We start from the raw sequence: 25,966 nt of genomic DNA, 5'->3' as shown, positions 1-25,966 counted from the left end.
TTTTAGACTGACCAAGTCAATCTCCAGGGTTAAACCCTTTAGAGAATGCATTTTACCTGCTAAAGAGGAGACCGAAGAGAGTAAACCCCCAAAACAAACTGCAACTGAATGAGGCTGTGGTGAAAGCCTGGAAAAGCATCACAAAAGAAGAATGCAAACGTTTGGTGATGTCAATGGGTCACAGGCTTGATGCAGTTTATTGCAAGCGAAGGATTTGCAACAAAACATTAAGTCTTATTCACTTAAATTTATTTTAAGTCTATCTGTTCCAATACTTTTGCTCGCCTAAAAATGTGGTGTTCCTTTACAAATAATGATATCTTCACAGTTGTGTATCAGATCCAGATGTGAATACCTGGAAATGAAAGCTGAAATGATGATCTATTGTCTCATATTCATATTTTGATGTCAAACCCAAATGTTTCCAGTCTACAGCAAATAATAAAGGAATTGGCCTCACTGTTCCAATACTATTGGAGGGAACTGTACTCTTTGTCACATGCATACAGTTACATTATGCAAGCCAACATCCCATTCATTTATATGCAAATACAGTATACTATTAATTCAAATAGCTATCGGTTTTACAAGTTAACCCCAGCCATGCATTTCCCAAACACCCTTTGGATTAGCTGTAAAGTTGTGCTGTAAAGGTAACAGGTCGGAGTTTTCCCGGATGAGTGGTGACATAATTTCCTTTTTATAGCCAAAGTAGCCAAAATAGCACATTTAAATTTAATGTATCTATTTACTTTCTATTCTATTTTTTTTTCTATACCGTTTTTACTGTTTATCTTTATCTTATTCTACTTTATTCTATTACTATTATTGTTCATATTGCACCGTGGGTCAGAGACAAACGCCTGCATATTCTAAGAATCGACAATAAAGTTGACTTGATACTTGATACTTGATAAAGGAAAATACTGGTCATCTCAGAGTAAGGAGTGAGTTTCCATTACGGTCGAACGATATTAGGAAAACTTTGGATGTATCACTTCTGATAATCAAACAAATGCTTGCAGGCCCTCTTCACCGGTGGAAATATGAAGGTGTATTGAACTCTGAGACCCTATGTAGTATAAATCAGTTCATCCTAGCCTGAGAAAAGGCAGAAAGAGTGTTTTATGGTCTCACCGTCCAACCCTACATTTTCCCATGTGTGACATCACACATGGGAAAATGTAGGGTTAGGATTAACAGGACAGCTGGGCCAAAGGAAGACTGAGGAAAGACTTTGGGAAGAAAAACCTCATTCATTATATTATAATAGCGATTTTATAATGATAGAACGCCGGCGTTCCGATTTCAAAAATGTTTGCACATTTATACTACAAAGGATCTCAGAGTTCGATACACCTTCATATTTCCACAGGTGAAGTAGGTTTTTAAGTTAGTGGGCAGGTTTTATAATGCATGGTGACACCTGAGGACACTATGTACTTGTATTTAAGTAGGTTTTGGATGCTGGACTTTTACGTGTAATAAAGTATTTTATTATTGCTTTTTTGGTATTTCTGCTTAAGAAAATGACCGAAGTAGATATTCCAATACAGTTTGTCTGTCTAAGTGGCTCCACATAACATGAAAACTCTTATTTAGCCTACCTGACAGTAGTAAAAAAGATAAGACCAAAAAGATTTGGTCAACTGAACCCTGCAGGGATTGCATACAACATCACTGCCATCTGGTGGCAACATATGGTAAATCTATTCCATTCAATCTACCATGAAATATTACTGTTGGCAATGAAGAAATAAGACCTTGAGCAAATTAAATAAAGTGTAGGCCTACTTCAAAATAAAAATCAGAAAAAAAAACATATTTCTATATTTGGTTAAAGGATGAAAATAGACTCCATGTATTAACTGTTCATGCCAGTTAAAGATAGGTATCCTACATTACATTATACAGATACATTATTTTAAAAATGTATTTAGTACCAAATTGAAATGTTTTTTTTTTCTTAGTATTTTTAACTTTAAATTAACCTTGTAAGTATTTATTTTAATTCACATTTGATGCACTTTACCAGAGCCTTTCCACTCAAAATGTAAATTTGTCCAATACATGTATGAGGCAAGCATTTATAATTCTAGGCCTGCTACATTTCAGTCACACTTTTTTTTCTTTCTTTTTTTTTTTTGCAGTACATGGACGTATAAAGTTGCAGTATCCAGATTTTTTTTTGTGCACATTTGAAAAGCAGAACGGAAAAAAACAACACGTTCAAACCTTCAAACTACGTCACTTCCTGGTTAGGAGGCGTGTCCAACTCAACCGAAGAACAACAAAAACAAACACTGCACTGACTTGAACGACGGCCGGGGTTCCGCTCCGGGGACGGTGGTGAGTGGCTCAAAATACTGCCTCAACTTGAACCGTATCGCTTACAACATACACAATATAAATAGCCACATACGCTGTTAACGCGTGGGGACTAATGACAAATATGACGAATAGTGAAAATTGCATTACCATGGTCCTTTTTACACCGATGCAAAGGTAAAAAATAGGTGCACAACCTTGGGCTGCAAACATTTTCGTTGCACGCCTTGCTGAGAGTGACAGTCCTCGCATGACTTTGACAGGAATAAACGTACCAACCGATACTGTCAAAAAGTAGTTTTTTTAGTTTATTATTGCTGGTATTTATCTTGTGTTTTTGGACGAGCGCCGTTATGCAACACGGCCTCGCAGAACCCCATTTGAAAATTATATTAGTTCAATGTGTCTTGACTGATTAGAAAGTGTATATAACAGATATATTTAATTACTTGACATTTTCTGAATCGTTATAGTCCCCTATTCCATTCGGCATTGATGAATCGAGTCAGGATTTTTTGCTACTTGCTGTAAAACTAACTTGTAATCAGTATGGCGTTGTCTCAACCTGAACTACACCGCGGAGGGCAGTAGGGAGCAGTTTGAAAAGCTGAATTTTATTACATAAGAAAAATAAATGGCTGTTTGTTGTGTCAGCCGAATTGAAGAGAGGCAAAAGGCGATTATTGACAAGCAAATACTTTTTATGAGAAATATTCCACAAGTGTAAAAAATGGCGAGAGAAAGGTATTGTTTTATGGACTGGTTTTAAATAATGGAAAATATCGAAGCAGTCTGGCTTGTGTTCGTTTGCCTGTAATGTAACTTTACTTGGAAAGTGACAATGCACAAAAAGGATCATTAACATTGTTTATGGGAAGGAGTGATGTTATATAACCGGTTTTAACAAGTTTATTTTTCCACCTGTATTCCCCGGGGAGGTAAGTAGGACTAGCTAAAATAGTTAGTAAGTTAATTTTAGTTAGTTTGTCACATACACAATTGCACAGGGCAATGCGTAGTGAAATGAAGAAGATACAATGATATACAAACATAGGATTCAACATTACTAAGATTACCAAGAGCATTGATGATGAGGGGATCTCCAGCGACTCTTGGCTACTGGCCATGTTATAATATTGTATATACTATCTATGGTTATAATAAGGTAACTCTATTTGTACCTGAGGCTAACAGTGTTGCAGTTAAAAAGACTTGGCTGCTTACACACACACACACACACACACACACACACACACACACACGCAGACAACATTTACAACATCGACAGACAGTGACATAAAAGTGACAACAGTGCTCCAGACATAGGAATGTGGATGAATGATTTTTGAATGATTTATTTCAAATTATGCAACAACAATACAATAATAAAAATGCATCAACAGGAGTCAGCCCTAGTGACTCCTGCACTGATAAGGCCGCCAAGCACTCTATACAAATGCCACAACATATTTGAAAAGGGAAGAAGTAAAAACTTGTTCAATCCCTAAATTAAAAGCATACTAAAAGGTATTACTATCAAAAGATAAATAAATACTGGATACAATAATGCACGTTTCACTACTTCTGGATGGACTAAAAGGCATGTCTTCCTTTGTCATTCTCCTCCTATTTACATACCTAAAAGACATTTGAGTTTGTTATTCAAGGTTCATTGATTTGTCATTCAAAACATGTCAGCACATGAATGGAACAAAACGTGTGTGTGTGTGTGTGTGTGTGTGTGTGTGTGTGTGTGTGTGTGTGTGTGTGTGTGTGTGTGTGTGTGTGTGTGTGTGTGTGTGTGTGTGTGTGTGTGTGTGTGTGTGTGTGTGTGTGTGTGTGTGTGTGTGTGTGTGTGTGTGTGTGTGTGTGTGTGTGTGTGTGTGTGTGTGTGTGTGTGTGTGTGTGTGTGTGCGTGCGTGTAATTTATTGTCATTCAATACATCTCACAAGGGAACTAAACTTGTGACTAAGGTCCAGCAGTTTACCATAGTGACATCATTAAAAGTGACAGTAAGCAATAAAGCATAGCCTACAGTAGAATACATGTACCGTTTCACTAAACTAGAGTTACTAGTTACTAAACTAGTTTTTCAGGCTTGCAAACAAGTTTTCTCTGGATGCCAATAGGGTTGGGAGGTATTGAGGTATTACCGTATACCGGGGTATCAAAAATAGCAACGTCATTAAGGTGTGTGTGTGTGTGTGTGTGTGTGTGTGTGTGTGTGTGTGTGTGTGTGTGTGTGTGTGTGTGTGTGTGTGTGTGTGTGTGTGTGTGTGTGTGTGTGTGTGTGTGTGTGTGTGTGTGTGTGTGTGTGTGTGTGTGTGTGTGTGTGTGTGTGTGGTGTGTGTGTGTGTGTGTGTGTGTGTGTGTGTGTATCCAGCAGCAGCAGCAATGCCTGTGTTTGAAGATAGTCTGCCTGTATAATATCTTTTATCATAAGAATGCAGCTTAAAATACCTTACAAGTAAATGTCATGCGTTCTTTTCCCTCCTTTGGACCGTGGGTTCGAGACAAACGCCATTTCGATCCTTATGTATGCCTGGCCTGCATACATACAGCTTGACTTGACTTGACTAGATCCCACTCCGAGCTTGTTGTAGTTCTCACCATTTTCTCTCAGCAGTAGCGACGGCTTGTGATCTGGAGACACACCAGGCCTTTTCCTTTGGTCTCTGCCACATCAGACGAGTGTATCAGTCAATTCTATGAAACAGGAAACTATCTATGACAGAAATACTCAGACGTTTTTCCAAAAAAACTCTTCAGCCTGGGCCGAGTTTAAGATGATTAGAGCGTCTGTGTGATACTGATAGGGCTGATCGGGGTTAGAGAAGGGTTTCGGTGCCACCATGGGTACAAGGTCAATGCTGTACAGTTATTATATGAATTACGTCATATTTCTGTGTACTGTCTGTTGATAAATGAAACACTTATTAAAGAGCTACTTCACCAGTGGAAATATGAAGGTGTATTGAACTCTGAGATCCTATGTAGTATAAATGTGCAAACATTTTAGAAATAGGTTCATCCTAGCCTGAGAAAAGGCAGAAAGAGTGTTTTATGGTCTCACTGTTTAACCCTAGAGTTTCCCACGTGTGACATCACGCATGGGAAAATCTAGGGTTAGGATTCACAGGACAGCTGGGCCAAGGGAAGACTGAGGGAAGAAAAACCTCATTCATTATATTATAATAGCAAATGTATAATGATAGAATGCTGGTTCCGTATGGGTGAAGTATTCCTTGAAGAAAAACCATATAAAAAATAGCATTCTCTGCCCTGATGGTCTTCGTTTGCTGTTACATGTAATTTATGATCATCAGAGGAAAAATTAGACTGTTTCAGAAATATTTAAAAGTTCCTCATAGCTACTTAAATAAATGCTGCAAATCAACAAATCGTTGCTCATAAGACCGATTTGATTATCCTGATGCGTTTTCAGTTTGAATTGTCACTGGGATAATGGTTATAGAAAATGCCTTTCAGTAGCAGCAGGTGTTTGGTGTGTTGGCGGTGCACCTGCTCTTGTCAGTGCGACTTTGCCTCTCACGTTTCATCTGTGTGTCTGGACGTTATTCTGTGGTGTTGATGGTTATTTATAGAGGGGTTTTTCATCCAACATGTTCACAGTAAGACATTGAACACAGCCTTGACTGTGGCTCAGGTGGTAGAGCGGGTCGGCCAATGATCGAAGGGTTGCCGGTTCGATCCCCGCCCTGCCACTTGTGTCATCATGGTTGTTGTGTCCTTGGGCAAGACACTTCACCCACCTTGCCTTGTGTGAATGTGTATGACTGCTGTATGTTTGAGGTGGTGGTCGGAGGGGCCGTAGGCGCTGAATGGCAGCCACGCTTCTGCATAAGTTATGACTGTGTGTGAATGAATGGAACCTGGAACCCTGAAAAGTGCTTTGAGTGCTTATCCATTATTAGAAATGTGTGAAATCAGGAGCAAAAAAAGCAAGTGAAATGGTTTGAGTTGTTACTAAACTGTTCTCTTTGTTCACTTGTTTTTTACTCTTTTTTTATTGTATTATTTTATTAATTTAAATTTTTATCCATTTAAATGTCTTGGAATATATTATATAATATTCATGATTATGTTTTCATTACTATATAATCACTTGAAAAAAGGATTATTAACGAAGAAAGAGCATTTCATCTCTGCATAGGAGCGGGGCACACCGCTATGTTGCTTTCTGTAATTTCTCGGGGTAGACACAGAGCATTACAATCTAGATTTTGCACCACTAGTTCAAGCCAAAATACACCTTTATTACACACTGTAGCTTTAAACAGTTAAATGGGTCGATGCTGAACAGAAACGGAACAAGGGCCATGTGTGTTGCCTCAAGTAAATCAAATCAAAACATCCGGAGCTAAAAATAAACCAAAGTTAAAAACCCAACATCTGACTGTGTCATCTGCTCCCTCTGTTTGTCTGTCGAAATATAACACTACTTTCGTTGTTAGTTTTTATAAGCATATGACTTATAAACATTTACTTATTATTATTATTATTATTATTATTATTATTATTATTATTATTATTATTATTATCATCATCAGCAATAACCTAATCGCTAGTACGTTGTTCCTAGCTTTGTGTTCTTGTTGTGATTGTGCAGAGGTTTGTTTGTGTGTTTTGTGAGAAAACAACAAATAGACATACAGCTCCGGAAAAAATTAAGAGAGCACTCCAAATGTTCAGTGTCTCTTGTTTTACTATTTATAGGCAGATGTTTGAGTATAATGAATAGTTTTATAATATAAACTACAGACAACATTTCTACCAAATTCACCATAAAAATATTGTCATTAAAGAGCATTTTCATTAAGTAATGTAGAGATGAAGATTTAAGAAAAATCCAGACTGGTCTCTTAATTTGTTTCCGGGGCTGTATTGTGAAAAAAAGAAACTAATTGCTTGTACATAACAATGACATAATTAAATCCATTATTTACTATCGATGAGGTAATTGCTAATTAATATAAATGACATATGTATTCCATTGTCTGTTGGCTCAGGGCTGGAACCATGGAGTTTTTTTCTGATGAAGAGGAGGAGAGAACCTTCGTCAAAGTCCTGAGTGAGAAATACAGTCCGGAGAACTTCCCCTACGGCCAGGGAGTGGTGGTCCTACCCAGCCCGCCAGGGTCCCCCGTCAAAGGTCAGAGATCGCCTGTGCTCCAAATCTCATATTCTTTCTTTTTTCTATTCTACATACTACATCTGACCATAAAAATTATCTAGTTAGGATGCAGTAGGCATACTATTGGGACATACTTTTACTCTCTTATTTCATCATAACATTGTGCCTTGATCTTGCCTCTTGCTTTTATATCCGTCGCATCCCCGTTTGTTTTCATACGGAGGCTTCGTCGATGTGACGTCACTTCATGTGCGCACCGGATTGTGGGTCAGAATCGCCCCAAATAGGATGCAGTTTTCAACACTAACAATCTTGGCCGAATGAAGTGGGAAATCCGGGTACTTCTAACCATCCTAAATCTGGCCACAAGAATCGGGACATCCTAAATCTTTTTTTTCTTCATACTATATAATAGAAAGTATGCGATTCGGAACGCAGGGATGATGTCACCAGTTTAGTGATCATGCTAGGCAAGGCAAGTGTATTTCTACAGCACAATTCAGACACAAGGCCGTTCAAAGTGCTTTACAGGGGTGTAGTGTGTAGTTAGAAGGTCTTACATAGATCTCTACATTGTTTTTATGTCAAAATCAAAGAAGATGAAAGTGACTCCTACTGAACGCCAGTGATTCCTGAGAGTGTTTGTTGTCAAAATTAATTTTTTCGGGGGGCGCCTTTAGCTCAGTTGGTAAGGCGTCCCCCTCCCGGGCCGGGCCCAGCAGCAGACCCGGGTTCGATTCCCGCCCGTGGTCGTTCTCTGCATGTCACTCCCCTCTCTGCCCCATTTCACCTCTGTCTCTCTGCACTATCAATAAAAAGCATAAAAATGCCCAAAAAATATCTTAAAAAAAAAATTGATTGTACAAATGATTTTGGCAGTACCATCCAATTGATAATGCACAGTACAATCCAAAAAATGCTTCCTGCAGTTGGGTCTGATAATATTCTTAACACAAGCAAAGCGTACCACAGTGTGTAATAGTTTGTGCTGGGACAGAGACCACCTCTTCACCAAGTCCCACAGACATGTCAATGTTGAGCCCAATGTTTTGGTTTCAGGGGAAAGGCTGCAGATCGTGTCCGAATATCAATATCTGGGAGTTTTAATTGATTCAAAGTTGTCATTTACATCACATGTAAGAAGGGGTCTGTAATCGAATCAAATTCAACCTAAGGACCTTTAGACGCATTCGCCATCAAATGTCTATAGAGGCAGCAAAAATGTTCATGCACTCTATGATTTTCTCTCACATCACTTACTGTTTACCCATTTGGTCACAAGCTACTGTTACATCCCTGAAACCTATACAATCACTTTACAAACGAACTGTTAAAATCCTGGACAAGAAACCTTGTAGATTTCATCATTGTCCAATATTACAAAAGCACAGATTACTCAACTGGGAAAACATGGTCAAATATTCAAATCTATGTCTTGTCTATAAAATCATTCACGGTTTATCATCCCCTCCGCTCCATCAGTTTGTCAACATCCGAACAGCTGATCACAGCAGAACTAGAGCTTCAGCGAGGCGAGATTGTATTATCCCTTTTAGGGCGAGTGTATTTGGCCATACTTCTTTCTCTGTTCGTGCACCTACTGAGTGGAACCTCACCCCCATAGCCATCAGAAATCTGAACACATATAGGTCTTTTAAATTCCAGTTAAAGAAATGTCTCATTGATAATCAGAGCTGTCTACATTACCATTAACCTGTTCATGTCATTGTCTGCAGTTGTCTGATTGTTGCTCTGCTGTGTTTTTATTGTATATTTTAGCTTAATAGTACTTTTTACTTTACTTACTTTTTAATAGTACGTTTTACTATAGGTATGTTGTGTTATGTAAATGTGTAACTTTATTTTCTCTTAGGGTGACTTTTACCATCGGTCTAGGGACTGCAGATGAAAAATACCCTTCTGGTTAATTCTGGCATATTGACAGAAATGTTTGATAATATGCACTGTCCCTGTATTAAATAAAAAGAAAAAAATTCAATAGGCTGTGCCAATCCCCATACTCCCTCCGACGCTATTAAGTATCCTAGAAAAACTTTCAGAATATCCATATACATGATGTCAAATCAAATGCAGTTTGAAGTCCAACTATATCCGGTCACATTTTTGCAGTGTTCAAACTAGCATGGTTTATGGCTAGCCGACCCACAATCCTTTGCAGTGGAAGTTACTTCACATCAATTGAGCCGCAGAGAGATAAGAACCAGAGATAACAGGGATATATAAGCTAGAGGGCCATAGTTCAATGAGTAATGTACAGTATGTCGCAATTGTTACACTGCAAACTATCTTAAAAAACTGTCTTAAAGCTAGGTTAAAGGTGCACTGTGTAAATTTGGGTGTGTCAGAGAAGTAATCATTTCCTAAGGTCAATTCTCCGAACTGAATAAACAAACTTTCCTCACAGGGAAAATGTGATCCCTGGAACACTGTTTGAAGTTAGAAAGCTTCCTGAAAAGTTACTGTTTCGCCCATGCAGTTTTTGTTCTTGTCTCATGTTTGGTTCCAGGTTCCTCAAAACAATTTAGTTTTGATATATGATGGAATTATTTAAAACTAGTTATTGTAAACTAACTGAGGGCTCTGCAAATGTAAACAAACCCCCCTCCTCTGAAACTACTATTATTGACAGTGTGTGGACCTGTAATATCACAATAGAAAGATTATTTTAAAAAGAATGTTTGCTGACCTAAGTGTGTGTGTGTGTGTGTGTGTGTGTGTGTGTGTGTGTGTGTGTGTGTGTGTGTGTGTGTGTGTGTGTGTGTGTGTGTGTGTGTGTGTGTGTGTGTGTGTGTGTGTGTGTGTGTGTGTGTGTGTGTGTGTGTGTGTGTGTGTGTGTGTGTGTGTGTGTGTGTGTGTGTGTGTGTGTGTGTGTGTGTGTGTGTGTGTGCAGACCGCCTGTTCCTGCCCAGCATCCTGGTTCTGAACTACTGTGGCATCAGTAAAGCTGGAGCCCGCAGCGACATCGCAGCGTTCTGTGCCCACGTGGTGGAGCTGGACCTGGCTCACAACCAGCTCAACGACTGGGCCGAGGTGGGTGGACAACCTGTATGAACTAGAATTAGGGTTATTTATCTATTTTATTATTTATTTTACAGGGTTCAACATAACTTTTTTTTCCTACTGGCCCGCCGGGCCAGTGGATCCGAGTTTTACTGGCCCCTTGTATATTTTCACTGGCCCTGCACACACTTTTTTTTTCTTCATAATTTAGTGTCAATAATTATAATACCTGTATTAGAAAAATAAAGAAAGATAACCAGATCTAAAGGGAATATCTATACTGTATCAGTATAGATATTCCCTTTAGATTTGGTTATTTTTCTTTTAGTTAATTATATGAAATGTTGATATTGCTCATACAAACCAGGCAAACATATTGAATTAGAAGCCTACAACTGAAAGTATGTTGAAGGGGTCGGCCAGTATTTTAAAGTCCAGTAGTTTGATGGTTGTTTTTATTCTTGAATTTGGGCAGTTTAATGAATAGTTCACCTGCAGAAGTCATGTTCAAACATAAAAAAAAAATAAGAGATGAAGGTCTGATCATTTTTTGTTGTGTGGTAGGCTGTTTTTATTACTTTCTCTATATGCATTAGGGATGTGAATGTGTCGACCGAATGACCGGTTTTCCACTTGCGCTCAAGTTGACTTTAAAAATAGAATAGAAATCCGAAAATCAGTGGGTTATGCCGTTTTTTTAACGGGAGATTTCACCGTGTATGTGAGTTCACGTCTGGTCGTGAGCGCGCTGCAGCAGTGTCACTTCTCCATGAAGTGTCAGCTTCACATTAAGAGTCCGGTGTGGGACCATTTTTTCAAACTATTGATAAAAAACAATGCAGTGCAAAATATGCAGCATAAGTTAAACGCTCGTCTAAGACTATGACGTTAAATCACCTTAGAAACACACAATGCCTTCGTCCGATCACAGCAGCGTTTCACCGCCAGCGAGTGAGCCGCCGCGCAGATGAACTGTGGTTTGTGGCTAAAATAATAACCGGGGATGTTCTCCCCGTTAGCGATTTCAATGAGAAAGACTTCCGCGATCTGATTGAATGTCTCGAGCCTGAAAACACAGTGCCAAACTGCGCGACTATAGGAACTGTACAGTGAGCGGAGTCCCTCCGTTAGTTTCTGTCTACAACCGACACAATCACCGGAGACGCATTCACAGCGTTTAAATAACGCCTCTCATTTGTATTACCATTGGGGCTTGGATGCAAATACTGTAACATTACGGCGGCAGATAAAGGAAAAGCGCAGTTATCATTTTCTGCACCTCAACCTCTGCTGTGGGAAGAAAGAAAGGGGGCAGAGTAAGTCGATTGATTTGTCGACTCGCAGGCGGACGGTAGGCAGCTCTGCCAACGGAGCGAGAGTGCAACCGCTTGTTGCTCCGCCTGTCAAAACGCCCACGCATCGGTTGTCCACTGGCATTTCATTAAAAAATATATTTTATATTAGGTTTATTATATTGAGTCTTAAATAAACACTGCTTTCATTACGACTCTGAACGCGCATTTCAATGAACCATGATGTAGTCTACAAAAAGATACTGAACTGTGATTGGCCAGTCACTGGCCCGGGCGGGACAGTGACTGGCCAATCAACTTGCCCTGCATATGATTTTACTGGCCCCGGGCCATCGGGCTATACATTATGTCGAACCCTGATTTTACTCTAATTTACTCTGTTGGTTATCTTTTTTTTGCACGTATACTATAACAGTCAGCAAAACAAAAACTAGAAAAACAATCCTAACAAAAATACTAATAATACTATAAATAATAAAAACGAATTAGGGTTTATCGCATAAGTATGTTCATGTACAAGGAATTTGCATTGGTTAAATGGTACTCGTAATGAATTATGAGAAGGTGAGAAGTTAAAAGCAAGTGATGCAAAGTCAAGAATATTAATAATCGGTTTATTGACCTGAAAACATTTAATTAAAAATTAGATAAAAAGTTAAATGTCCGTGAATATCTCCTCATGAGTCTCTACCTGTCTGTATGTGTGTGCGCGCTGAAAAGAAAAATAGTGTTGGTACACAGCCTAGTCTCTGTAAACTGGTATTTAAACAAAGGAGACCCACCATATTAGCTAGCAACATACCCGTTTACAGAGTCTAGGCTGTATTGAACACTGTGATGTTTCAATGTGTTTGTGTCTGTCTGCCTGCCTGTCTGTCTGTCTGTCTATCTTTCTATCTATCTGTCTGTCTGTCTGCCTGCCTACCTGTCTGTCTGTCTGTGTTGCCAGATCTGCACCATAGTGTCAAATATCCCCCAGTTGGACTTCCTGAACCTGAGCAGAAACCCTCTATAATGTCTATAATGTTTATTTAATAATAATTCTCTCTCTCTCTCTCTCTCTCTCTCTCTCTCTCTCTCTCTCTCTCTCTCTCTCTCTCTCTCTCTCTCTCTCTCTCTCTCTCTCTCTCTCTCTCTCTCTCTCTCTCTCTCTCTCTCTCTCTCTCTCTCTCTCTCTCTCTCTCTCTCTCTCTCTCTCTCTCTCTCTCTGTATCTGTATCTGTATGTTGCCAGATCTGCACCATAGTGTCAAACATCCCCCAGTTGGACTTCCTGAACCTCAGCAGAAACCCTCTGAGCGGCGTGCAGCTGGAGCCGAGCATGGCCGACGTCTTCTCCCGCGTCCGACAGCTCGTGCTCATCAACACACACGTCAGCTGGGACACCGTGCACACACTCACGCAAAACACACCCGAGTGAGTTAAAGGCCTACTTCACCGGTGGAAATACGAAGGTGTATTGAACTCTGAGATCCTGTGTAGTATACATGTGCAAACATTTTAGAAATCGGATCATCCTAGCCTGAGAAAAGGCAGAAAGAGTGTTTTATGGTCTCACTGTCTTAACCCTACATTTTGACATCACAACTGTGCAAAATGTACACTCACACACACAACACACACCTGAGTGAGTCAATACACACAAACACACACACACACCTGAGTGAGTGATACACACACACACACACACACACACACACACACACACACACACACACCTGAGTGAGTGACACACACACACACACACACACACACACACACACACACCTGAGTGAGTGAGTGATACACACACACACACACACCTGAGTGAGACACACACACACACACACACACACACACACACACACACACACACCTGAGTGAGTGAGTGATACACACACACACACACACACACCTGAGTGATACACACACACACACACACACACACACACACACACACACCTGAGTGAGTGAGTGATACACACACACACACACACACACCTGAGTGATACACACACACACACACACACACACACACACACACACACACACACACACACACACACACACACACACACACACACACACAGAGGTCTTCTCCAGAGTCAGACAGCTGGTGCTCATCAACACACACGTTTTGTGGTTCAGTATTTTGTTTTAAATGTTGAGATAATGTCCGTTAAAGATGGTTGTATAGGAGAAATATACAGACGCAAACAGACAAGGTTTAGTCAAATAAACACCTGCGCCTTTGATTTATACCAGTGTATGAAAGAAGACATGTTATGGAAGCAAAATAGCCAGTAAAACAAAAAATCTCAAAATTGACCAGTTCTTGAAAAAATTAAGATAAATAAATGAATACATCGGATGCCAATGTTAACCCTTTAAAGTATTTCCCTCTTTTTTCACCCTTTCACCTGATATTATATATATAAATGTTTGAAGGTCTGATGTTTGTTTGAAAAAAAATTAAAGTTCAATAAAAAAAAATTATATTATATTATTTATTATTATTTAATTATTATAAAAAAAAGTTAAAAAAAAAAGGAGGTATTTTCTCTCTACGGCCCCCTGCAGGCTAAATGAAGGTAAAATAACTGTGGCTCAGTTGGTAGAGCGGGTCGGCCGATGATCAAAGGGTTGGAGGTTCGATCCCCGCCCTGCCACCTGTGTCATAGTTGTTGTGTCCTTGGGCAAGACACTTCACCCACCTTGCCTCGTGTGAATGTCGATAGTTAGCCTGCTATCGGTGTATGAATGTGTGTGTGAATGGTAACGTGGGAAAGGAAAACAGGTCTCCCTTGAAAAAGAGTCTTCGGTCTCAATGGGATTTACCTGTAGAAATAAAGGTTAAAAAAATAAATAAATAAATAAATGAATACATCAGATGCAAATTTAACCCCTAAAACTCTCTCCCTCTTTCTCTCCCTCTTTCTCTCCCTCTTTCTTTCTCTCCCTCTTTCTCTCCCTCTTTCTTTCTCTCTTTCTTTCTCTCCCTCTTTCTCTCCCTCTTTCTCTCCCTCTTTCTCTCCCTCTTTCTCTCCCTCTCTCTCTCAGGCTGGAGGAGTTGTTTCTGTGTCTGAACGGCTTCGACACCGTGTTAGAATCCCCGTCGTCGTGCCCGTCTCTACGGTTACTGCAGATCACAGACAACCAGCTGAGCGCGTGGGCCGACGTGCGTAAGTTCGGTCAGATGTACCCCAGCCTGAGCACGCTGGTCCTGGCCAACAACGACCTGCACTCTGTGGGAGACACCCAGGAGACTCTGCCGCAGCTGTTTCCTAACCTGCGCAGCATCAACCTCAGCAACTCAGGTCTGTACAGAAAAATACAGACGGACAGACAGACAGACAGACAGACAGACAGACAGAGTAGACACACACACATAGCAGAGAGACACACAAGCACACACACACACTCACTCTCTCTCTCTCTCTCTCTCTCTCTCTCTCTCACTCACATGGCATGATTACGTCAGCCTCCTCAAAAACATTTTCGCATCGTCCTTTGTACGGAGAGATTTTCTAAAACAATGTGTATGTATGGAAATGTTTATGCAAATGGTGAAGGGTAAAAACAATATATACAGTATAAAATAAATATCTGGGTATGTGTGTGTGTGGGGGGGTGTGTGTGTGTGTGTGTGTGTGTGTCTAAAACAAATCCTCACAGTGACCCTAACCCTGTGTGACGTTGTGTTGTCCAGGGCTCAGTAATTGGGAAGACATCGCGCGGTTGAATTTCTTCCCTAAACTGGAGGAAGTCAAAGCGATGGGGATTCCTTTACTGCAGCCGTACACCACACAAGACAGACGCAACCTGCTGCTAGCACAGTGAGTCTGGACCTACACACACACACACACACACACTCACTCATTCACTCACGCACACACACACGCACGCACGCACACACACACGTAGGCACTAACGCACGCACACACACGCTCACTCACTCACTCACTCACTCATCGCATTCTCTCTCTCTCTAACTCACTCACTCACTCACACACACACACACACAGACTCATCGCATTCTCACACTCACTCACTCACAATCGCACGCGCACACACACACACACACACTCACTCACGCACGCACACACGCGCACTCACTCACTCACTCACTCACTCACTCACTCACTCACTCACTCACTCACTCACTCACACACACACACACACACAATCCACTACTGCACTACACATGCAAGGTATTATTTTGACCTATTCTGGAGTCAGATTCTGGAGAATGCTTGTTGTCAAAATCAGTGAATATCTCTTCTGCTTAGGCCTGCTGTAATTATAAATGTAATGTAATGTTTTATTTTTATTTTACAGTTTTTTATTTTTATTTGTGTTTTGTATTTTATGTATTTTAGGTTTGCCTACTGACAACTGGCCGGGGACTACAGCTGGAAATTAGCCAAATAGGCTAAAGCTGCTCCTTTATCTGTAAAGTTAATCATAAACGATACTATAAACTAAACTAAACTAAACTGTGCCTGCAGGCTGCCCTCTATACTGATACTGAACGGAGGAATAGTGACGGACGGAGAGAGGGAGGATGCTGAGAGGTTCCTCATCAGGTACTACCAGGAAAACCCAGAGATGGAACTCCCTCAGAGGTAACTACACAAACAGTCTGCGTTCCAATCCCCATACTTCCCTACTATTTAGTATGCCAGAAAAAGATTTAGGACGTCCCAATACATGCATGTCAATTGTAGTATGCTGAAAATACATAAATGCCCCTCTAACTCCAATAGCATTCTGGAGTATTCGTCTTTATTCTTGACATTTCTCGACATAATGGAAAAAAAAAACTTTCTTATCTGATTTTTTTTCTCTCCTGTGGCCCTAAAACTCTTCTGTACTTTAGTATGTAGTGTAGTAAAAAGAAAGAGTATGTGATTTGGAACGCAGGGACAGTCTGCAGGGTTTATGCACTCACACATAAGGCAAGGCTAGTTTATTTCTATAGCACAATTCAGACACAAGGCCACTCAAAGTGCTTTACAGGGGCATGAAATACATCAAGATTAAAATACATAGAATAGACATTATAAGCAAAGGAAAAATATGCGGTGGGGGTCTAACTCACTGTGTAAACCAGACAGGACTTTATTTGTAAAAACATTTAAATAAAATAAAAGTTACAGGTTAAAAGAGAAACAGAAAGGTCTTAAAGGGGCACTGTGTAACTTTTAAAGTAATTTATTAGCTAAAATCAATATCCTCATTCATAAATATGTCCTCATTGGTGTAAAATCACCTCTGCCAATAATCTGAATTATCCTCCTGAGCGCAGAATTACAAATATTAACATTACATTTTGTACATTGAGCGGGCAGGTCTTATGGAGGCATCCATGTTTTTGGAATGTCATCAGGTGCATTGTTTAAAATTTAGAATTGTTCTTGTCCTTGAAGGCCACTGTAGCTTCTGTTATTATTCAAAAGGGGTGGGGTTACCCAGGGAGCGTTGCATTCTAGAACTTTCTTGATGATGTCATATTACACAGTGCCCCTTTAAATATAAGGCCATTTTCAGACCAGGAACTGGGTATGAACTGTGACCTAGTAACTGTTACTAGGTCAAAGTTCAGTCAAGTAACTATGGTAGGGATGGCTTAAAGGGACACTGTGTAATATGACATCATCAAGAAAGTTCTAGAAAGTTCTAGAATGCAACGCTCCCTGAGTAACCCCAACCCTTTTGAATAATAACAGAAGCTACAGTGGCCTTCAAGGACAAGAATAATTCTAAATTCTAAACAATGCACCTGATGACATTCCAAAAACATGGATTCCTCCATAACACTTGCCTGCTCAATGTACAAAATGTAATATTAATATTTGGAATTCTCCACTCAGGAGGATAATTCAGATTATTGGCAGAGGTGATTTTACACCAATGAGGACATATTTATGAATGAGGATATTGATTCTAGCTAATAACTTACTTAAAATGTTACACAGTGTCCCTTTAAATGATGATGATAATATTAACAATAGTATTTGAATAACTATGACCTCACACATAAGGCATTGTCAGACCAAGAACTTAGTTTTATGGACCTTCATTTTATTGTTCTTAGAGTTACGTTTTTAGGAACTTCTTTAGCTCCAACTCCAGAGTGTGTGTGTGTGTGTGTGTGTGTGTGTGTGTGTGTGTGTGTGTGTGTGTGTGTGTGTGTGTGTGTGTGTGTGTGTGTGTGTGTGTGTGTGTGTGTGTGTGTGTGTGTGTGTGTGTGTGTGTGTGTGTGTGTGTGTGTGTGTGTGTGTGTGTGTGTGTGTGTGTGTGTGTGTGTGTGTGTGTGTGTGTGTGTGTGTGTGTGTGTGTGTGAGCGAGCGAGCGTGTCCGACACCCGTATGACACCCACATGCAGTCACCGTTATCCCCCGATAAGCAGCAGTATAACTATCGGGAGCAATTTAGGGTTCAGTGTCTTGCTCAGGGACACTTGGACATGTAGGAACTTTCACAGCATCAGAAGAACTATAGCGAAAAAAGTGATGTGAACTTTGATTGGTTGAAATGTTTGGTTTAAACACTTACCTACCTTGGTACCTTTGTGAACAGCTGTACAGTTCTAACAAAAGCGGCAACCCCCTGACTTTTGTCCTCAACACATTAACAGCGTGTGTGTTATAATATTTTGAAAGCCCACCATCTGAGGGGGCTGACGGTGGTCAAATCTTCCCCCGATTGCGTTGCACTTAACCTGGGCAGAATGTTGGAGAGGGAAGGTGTAGCGTGTGACTGGGGGAAAGTAACCTTTGGGAGGACAATGGCTCCAGTCTCTCTCTCTCGCTCAATGACTTCTTTGTGCCGGAGAATTCTCTGATTGAGAAAAGCGATACAAGAGGTTGCAGTTAGATTTTTTTTTTTTTTGTGTCAACCCCAAACTTTAAGGCAAGTTTACTTATATAGCACAATTCAGACACACAAGGCCATTCAAGGCCATTCAAAGAAGTGCTTTACAGGGGGGCAAGAAATACGTCAAGATTAAAATACATCAAGCATAGAATATGCATTTAAATATAAAATAATTTTGACGTCAATTTGAGTATGCTGTGGTTGTGTATGTGAGTTTGTGTAGGCGAGAAATGCCCGGATGAGTACTTATTTCCGGGAAGATTTTGTGTATGGATCGATAGGTTACTTTTCATACTCAACTGCCCCACAATGCATTGCGTGTTTTCAAACGACACAGAAGGTTTTTTTTTATTCTTTATTGCTTCTGTATACTTCAGTGTAAACTGACAAACCTCTCAATCACAATGGATGGTTAAGCAGACAGTATGTAGTATATACATGTTGAGTATGTAGGAGGGAGGACGTTAGTAGGGCTTTTCGAACACAGTCTTGGTTTGAAGCCAAATTCCCAGTGTTAAGTCCGAGGTTTTGGGGGGATAACGGTGACTGCATGTGGGTGTCATACGGGTGTCGGACACGCTCACACACACACACACACACACACACACACACACACACTCACACTCACACACACACACACACAAACAAACACACACACACACACACACACACACTCATACTCACACACTCACACACTCACACACTCACACTCACACACACTCACACTCACACTCACACTCACACTCACACTCACACTCACACTCACACTCACACTCACACTCAAACACACACACACACACACACACACACACACACACACACACACCGATCTCCTTTCTGTTGGGATCAGAGCAGGGCAGGGTGGGTCACAGACTCTCAGGTGAACACAGTCTGACACAGCCTCCCTTTGAGTAACTGTAAACCATCAGCAGTTCAAACCAGAAATAGCACTGAGACTGAGAGAGACTGATATAAGACATCCCTGTAATATAGAGTGCAATACAAATAAAATGTATTATTATTATTTATATAACTCAATAATATCTGCAAAAAAAGACAGTTACGGATAATCTGGGAAAGCTGTTTTAGGTTTATGTTATTGGGAAAATAGAATAAAGAATATTTTAAAGAAAGAAATGTTTTGGCTTGGGCAGGAAGAGTATGTAGCAAGGAAAGAGGCATGGTAATGATTTAAGTGTACATTATGTTTTTTTGTTTTTTATTTACGTATTTAAACAGGTAAATCCCATTGAGACTGGAGACTCTTTTTCAAGGGAGACCTGTTCCCATTTCCACGTTGCCATTCATACACCGATAGCAGCAGGCTAACTATCGGGAGACATTTAGGGTTCAGTGTCTTGCTCAGGGACACTTGGACATGTGGCGGGGAATTCACCCGGAAGTGGAAGGAGACAACGTAATAAATAGTGGTGTTGTTGCCGGAAGGGAACCGGACGTGGCTCTATAACCACTTGTTGAAAGGGCCACAGCGCCACCTAGCATAGCGGAGTCAGCCATTCTCCGGGCATTTATTCTATTCTCTGAAATGCCATGTATACTCAGACAAGTGACGCAGTCCGTTCGAGTGGCAACATTGGTATATGGCTTAATCCAATCTAGCTGTCCCATGTAAATGTAGAGTGTCTGTATTAGCTCCAGAATATTTTTTTTTATCACTGCTACTTTACCGTCCATTATAGAAGAGTGCAAGAAAAGACATCTGTAATGTCGACTTGCTATCACCTGCAGCGGTATTACCCCATTATAACAATGCTAAATACCTTAAACGAACCTTCTTTTAAACCTAATGGCTTCTATCAGAATGGGACTTTGTTGGACTGAAGTCTTAGAGGAGAATTCCCAGGGTGGACCCAGAGATTTTTAAGCCAGAAAGTTCCGAGAAAGGGCCAGAGGGGGCTCACACACACACACACTGAGACACACACACACACACACACACACACACTGCTTGGCTTTGTGGCTTTGCAGGGTTTTTTTTGGGAGGGAGAGGGGAAATGCCTTGATTGGTCCAGCTGTTACAGTAGCTTTCAAAGCACAGGCCTTTGGTTTTCTCCAGGTATTTTATTTAATCGTTCCTGGGTTCCTTATCTCGATCCCCCGAGGTGGAGAGAGCTTTCTCACGGCAAGCACAGGGCAAGAGAACTCTGGCTTTCTCTGCCAACTCAACACACAGATGCTATGTTACATTTAGCTTTTTTTTAGCTTATTTTCAACTTGATCGTGAAAAATTAATGTAGTGTAAATGTAAGAAATTTAAGGAAAGTTTTTGAAATATGACACAAAACATTTCGGTAGGACTTCGCAAGAGAAAATGCACATATCAATGCCTTTGAAGTCCCCCCACGCCCACCGTTCACACTCCTCTGTTGCATTTTTTAAATATCTGGAGGGGTGCGGCTACTCTTTAACATGATTTTTCTCAATTACTTTTTATTATGTACACTGGAACATTTTTAAAAAGTTAGAAAAACTTTTTGTTAAAAGAATTGAATATCTCGTCACGGTCTCCTACTTGTTTGTTAATACAGTCTTTTTTCAGACCCTAGGCTCTGTAAAAAAGCAAGTTGGTATCTGTGTGACATAGAATTAGTTGGCACAACTGTTAATGTTTGAACATTTTAACTTTGTTTTTATACATATGCCCTAAAAAATTTAAGTTTTTCTTACTTTTAAATCTTTACAGTGTGGTCTTGACAATAACAAATTACATTTCCCCCAAAAAAAAATTAATATTTTTTTCATTTCTTGTCTCATGTCGCCATGGAGACTGCTCATGCCAATTTTCACACTTATATCACAAATTGAAAGATTGTAGCACTTATCTGCTCCACTATAAGTAGTCCTCTGAACATATAGCTGCCATAAGTATCAACACACAAATTACACATTGATTTTTTTATCTAATATGTGTATTTATTTCCCCCCCCCCAGGTATCACAGCCTGGTGGCTAAATACGGCCCCCTGGCCCCGCTAGCCGAGGTGGACCTGAGCCCGCCCTGCACCGTGGTGGATGTGCGCTGTGGAGACCGGTTGGAGGCGGTCAGCTTGAGTCTGGAGCAAACCGTCGGCGACTTGAAGAAACACCTCAAGGCTTTACTGCAGCTTCCAAACGGAGGCATTCGGCTTTTCTACATCAACAGGGAAATGATCCATGTGGTCGGCCCCGAAGAGATGAGGTGTGGGAGCCGCGCGCTACACTCCTACCGCATTCGGGACGGGGACGAAATACAGGTCTTGCCCAGGGTGAAAAGTCGCTGCAGTTCTTCGTCAAATCATTCGGAGTGAAGAAGAGAAGAGGGAGGGAGAGAAAAAAAAGTTTTGGATGAAATGGGACAGGAGTTTTGAGATATTGACTGATGACTCACTGGATACTAAGCTTGACTTGAGCCCTTTTTATCAAGATAAAACATGGTGATGTTGTTATTCAGCCTTGAATGTAAAAGGATTTTTCGCTGTCCTCTCTTCAGATTTATATATATATATTTTTTTTTTTTTTAAGATTATTTTTTGGCATTTTCAAACGTTATTAGACAGTACAGAGTTGAAATGGGGAGACAGAGAGAGAGAGAGAGGGGGGGGGATGACCTGCAGTTAAGGTCCACTGGTCAGATTTTGAACCCGCGACCACTGCAACAAAGGCCGGAGCCAATATGGTACACGCTCTATCCACTACGCCACCGGAGCGCCCCAGATTTATACATTTTAAAGATAGATTGTCTCTTGAGCGATGTAGTTGCTTGAGTTAAGACCGCTGTTTTCATCTCATTCATGAATAATATTATGCAAATCCAGATATGGAGCAAGTAGACTTCTGAAAGAACACACACGGCTACCAACGCACAAAACTTCACATTGATTTTGAAGACTAAAACTATTTTATATGTGGAGCGTTTTTCTGATTAGATACAAAATATTTAGTAGGAAAAATTACCCTACGTAGATTTGACATGATGGTGACATTGCTGCACCATGCATTAGACGTTTTTTTTTTTTTATTAAGATATTTTTTTGGATTTTTTTATGCTTTATTGATAGTGTAGAGACAGAGTTGAAATGGGACAGAGAGGGGAGTGACATGCAGAGAACGACCGCGGGCTGGAATTGAACCCGGGTCCGCTGCTGGCCGAGGCCCATGGGGGGGACGCCCTGCCAACTGAGCTAAGGGCGCCCCCATGCATTAGACGTTTTAAGTATTTATTTTAGTAGTGAAAAGTGTTGACATTTAGGACGGCCCTAAACGGACAAGGAATAATACATTTTCTTTCCTCTGTTTTCCTGTGATAACGGTACAATTAGATTAAGTCGTTACCACGAGGAAACCAAGCGTGTTCCACTCATTACTTCAAATATTATTTTCTCGTGATATAATAATAGCTATTTAATAAAACTCGTGATCTCGAGATGACTGTGTATGCTGTTATGAAGTCAAAGTCAAAATTATTTCTATAGCACATTTAAAAACAACATCAGTTGACCAAAGTGCTGCACAAGATACAATACAACATAACATATAAGATACATGAAAAGAATACGTAGGAGTGTCAAAGTCTCAACTTGTGTTAAAGGCCAATGCAACAAAAGTGAGTCTTCAGCAACGTTTTAAACTGTTCAACTTTACAGGGATCCAGGTTCCATTCATTCACGTACAAGTTGAGACCAGCTTGGTTTTGAATTGACTCATTTTCCCAGTAAAAAATAGGAAATAAAAGTTATGATTCCATGTCTGTTTAGGCGCGTCCGTAGAATTTGGCTAACTAACTTACTATATTTTAAAAGTAAATTTAAGTTGAAACGGAAGCTAGATTTTGAAAATCCCAGCTCCTGTGCCTACGTTCTGTAGTTTCACTGTTTTTGCGTTTTTAAAAAACATTGTTTGACACTTTCTGCCTGTAGAAAAATTACTCTGAGGCAAGTGTATTGAGAACAGTTTCCTCATATGCCTGGTGTGTATATATACAGCTCCGGAAAAGAGACCACTCCAAATATTCAGTGTCTCTTTTTTACTATCTATATGTTTGAGTAGAGTGAACATTTTGGTTTTATTCTACAAACTACTGACAACATTTCTACCAAATTCCCCCCCAAAAAATACTGTCATTAAAGAGCATTTCCATTAAGTAATGTAGAGATGAAGATTGAAGAACAATCCAGACTGGTCTCTTAATTTTTTTCCAGAGCTGTATACAGTCTGGGTGAAAATCATTTTGAACCAAACTGCTCCTTAGAAAGCCAACACAGTGACAAAACAATGAACCTCAATCATACAGAAAATGATTGAATTTCAATTTGACTGAAGAGGCAGAAGTTATAATATTTTAATTGAAGGTGGAGTCAGAGATTCTGGAGAATGGTTTTGTCAAAATCGGTGAATATTTCCTCACGATCCGCTATCTGTGTGTGTGTGTGTGTGTGATTAATTCACAGCCTAGGCTCTTTAAACAGGCTAGCTATGTTTGTTTAACTACTAGTTTACAGAGCCTAGGCTGTATATTAACACTGGATTTTTTTTTTCATCGCACACACAGTACAGACAGGTAGCGGATCATGAGGAGATAGTCACTGATTTTGACTAAAAGTAATTTGACAACAAGCGTCCTCCAGAATCACTGACTAACAAGTAACACAAATCTTTCCCCGTCTTCTTCCTGTCACTGAGATTACACATGACTGTGTGTGTGTGTGTGTGTGTGTGTGTGTGTGTGTGTGTGTGTGTGTGTGTGTGTGTGTGTGTGTGTGTGTGTGTGTGTGTGTGTGTGTGTGTGTGTGTGTGTGTGTGTGTGTGTGTGTGTGTGTGTGTGTGTGTGTGTGTGTGTGTGTGTGTGTGTGTGTGTGTGTGATAGGCAGAGAGTGGGTGTGTGTGAGTATGCAATGAGTGTGTGTGTGTGTGAGAGAGAGAGAGAGAGAGAGTGCGTGTGTGTGTGTGTGTGTCATAGAGCACTCGGCTGCTGCTGCTTAGTCAAGACGCCTTGGCAGAAAGACGAGACTGATCTGGGTTGAACTCGGAGAAAAGAACGAGTGTTGTTGCTCGGGTTACCGCGGGTAACTTCTGAATGGAGCAGCTTTCTGTCTCTCTCTCTCTCTGTCTTTCTCTCTCTGTCGCTCTCTCTCTCTCTCTCTCTCTCTCTCTCTGTGTCTCTCTCTCCCCCCCCTCTCTCTCTCTCTCTTACTTTCTCTCTTTCTCCCTCTCTCTGTCTCTCTCTCTCTCTATCTCTGTCTCTTTCTCTCTCTCTCCCCCTCTCTCTCTCTTTGTCTCTGTCTCTGTCTCTCTCTGTCTCTCTCAGTGTGTGTGTGTGTGTGTGTGTGTGTGTGTGTGTGTGTGTGTGTGTGTGTGTGTGTGTGTGTGTGTGTGTGTGTGTGTGTGTGTGTGTGTGTGTGTGTGTGTGAGTGGAAGGCAGTTGAGAAACGTTGAGGCCCAGTTTGCATGGTAACAACACACCAACTGCTGTGTCATTGAAACTTCCGCTGTATTTTATAGGGTTAAAATGGGTTCATGCAACAGGCTCTCAACCCATTCACCCATCCACCCCTTCACCTCTGCCTCTCCCTTACATCCGCCCTAAAACACCTGACACTACTGCTGTTAGGACGGGGGGGTCTTAATCTTAAAGGTGCTCCGAAGAACTTTAAGTCTGTGTTCATTCTAGCACCCCCTTTGGACAAATGCGGTAGTTTTTTTTAATACGCCAGCTGTAGTTAATGGGTGAGCGTATACCCATGACAAAGGCATCAAGAAAAACGTCATTTATGATCGTCAGAGGAAAAATTAGACTCTTTCAGAAATATTTTAAAGTTCCTCGTAGCACATTTTAAAAGTAGGGAATAAATAGATAAAGCGCCTTCACAGAAAATAGTGTGAAGAATTTTTTCAAAGTAACTTTTGTCCTGGTCAATACATAAACAGTGGTGAAATGTTAGTACACTGCTGTGGTGATTATACTCACAACTAGCTCTGGCCATCTCTACATAGGTGTTTCTGCATGTGTACAGTTTGTATTGGACCCCATATCAAGTGCATTTCTTGATGAAAATGTGTTATTTATAATCCGGAAAAGTAGTGCCAAATGATTTCTAGTGATTAAAAAAAATTTAAAATGTGATGTTTGGCGGTGCATTAGGTGAAGTTTAGAGTTTATCCCATAATAATGTATTTCGAACACGTTTATACCAACTATAAGTGAAGTTGTGTTGCCGACAGTGTGTGAAAATCTCTTATATACAGCCCCGGAAAAAAATTAAGAGACCAGTCTGGATTTTTCTCCAATCTTTATC

At 40.5% G+C, this 25,966-nt stretch overlaps 3 protein-coding genes across 3 annotated transcripts in view; 2 read left to right on the top strand and 1 right to left on the bottom strand.

Annotated features, from left to right (window-relative positions):
* Positions 1-25,966, bottom strand: part of LOC307260770 (adapter molecule crk-like) — a 197,798-nt gene that overhangs the window by 40,613 nt on the left and 131,219 nt on the right. The window lies entirely within an intron of this gene.
* The window catches only part of sc5d (sterol-C5-desaturase), a 51,598-nt gene that overhangs the window by 13,305 nt on the left and 12,327 nt on the right, over positions 1-25,966 (top strand). The window lies entirely within an intron of this gene.
* On the top strand, positions 2,319-24,023 carry LOC307260768 (tubulin-specific chaperone cofactor E-like protein). The gene is made up of 9 exons (XM_080041077.1): positions 2,319-2,349; positions 7,360-7,502; positions 10,396-10,535; positions 13,052-13,233; positions 14,857-15,113; positions 15,506-15,632; positions 16,305-16,421; positions 21,628-22,677; positions 22,879-24,023. Exons 2-8 carry the CDS (start codon positions 7,370-7,372, stop codon positions 21,980-21,982), a joined length of 1,311 nt encoding a protein of 436 aa, XP_079897203.1. The 5' UTR covers positions 2,319-2,349; positions 7,360-7,369; the 3' UTR covers positions 21,983-22,677; positions 22,879-24,023.

This window comes from Ammodytes marinus (genome assembly GCF_949987685.1).
Source record: "Ammodytes marinus genome assembly, chromosome: 14".
Lineage (NCBI taxonomy): Eukaryota > Metazoa > Chordata > Actinopteri > Uranoscopiformes > Ammodytidae > Ammodytes > Ammodytes marinus.
The sequence above is the reverse complement of the archived record's forward strand: the minus strand, read 5'-3'. Positions and strand labels throughout refer to the sequence as shown.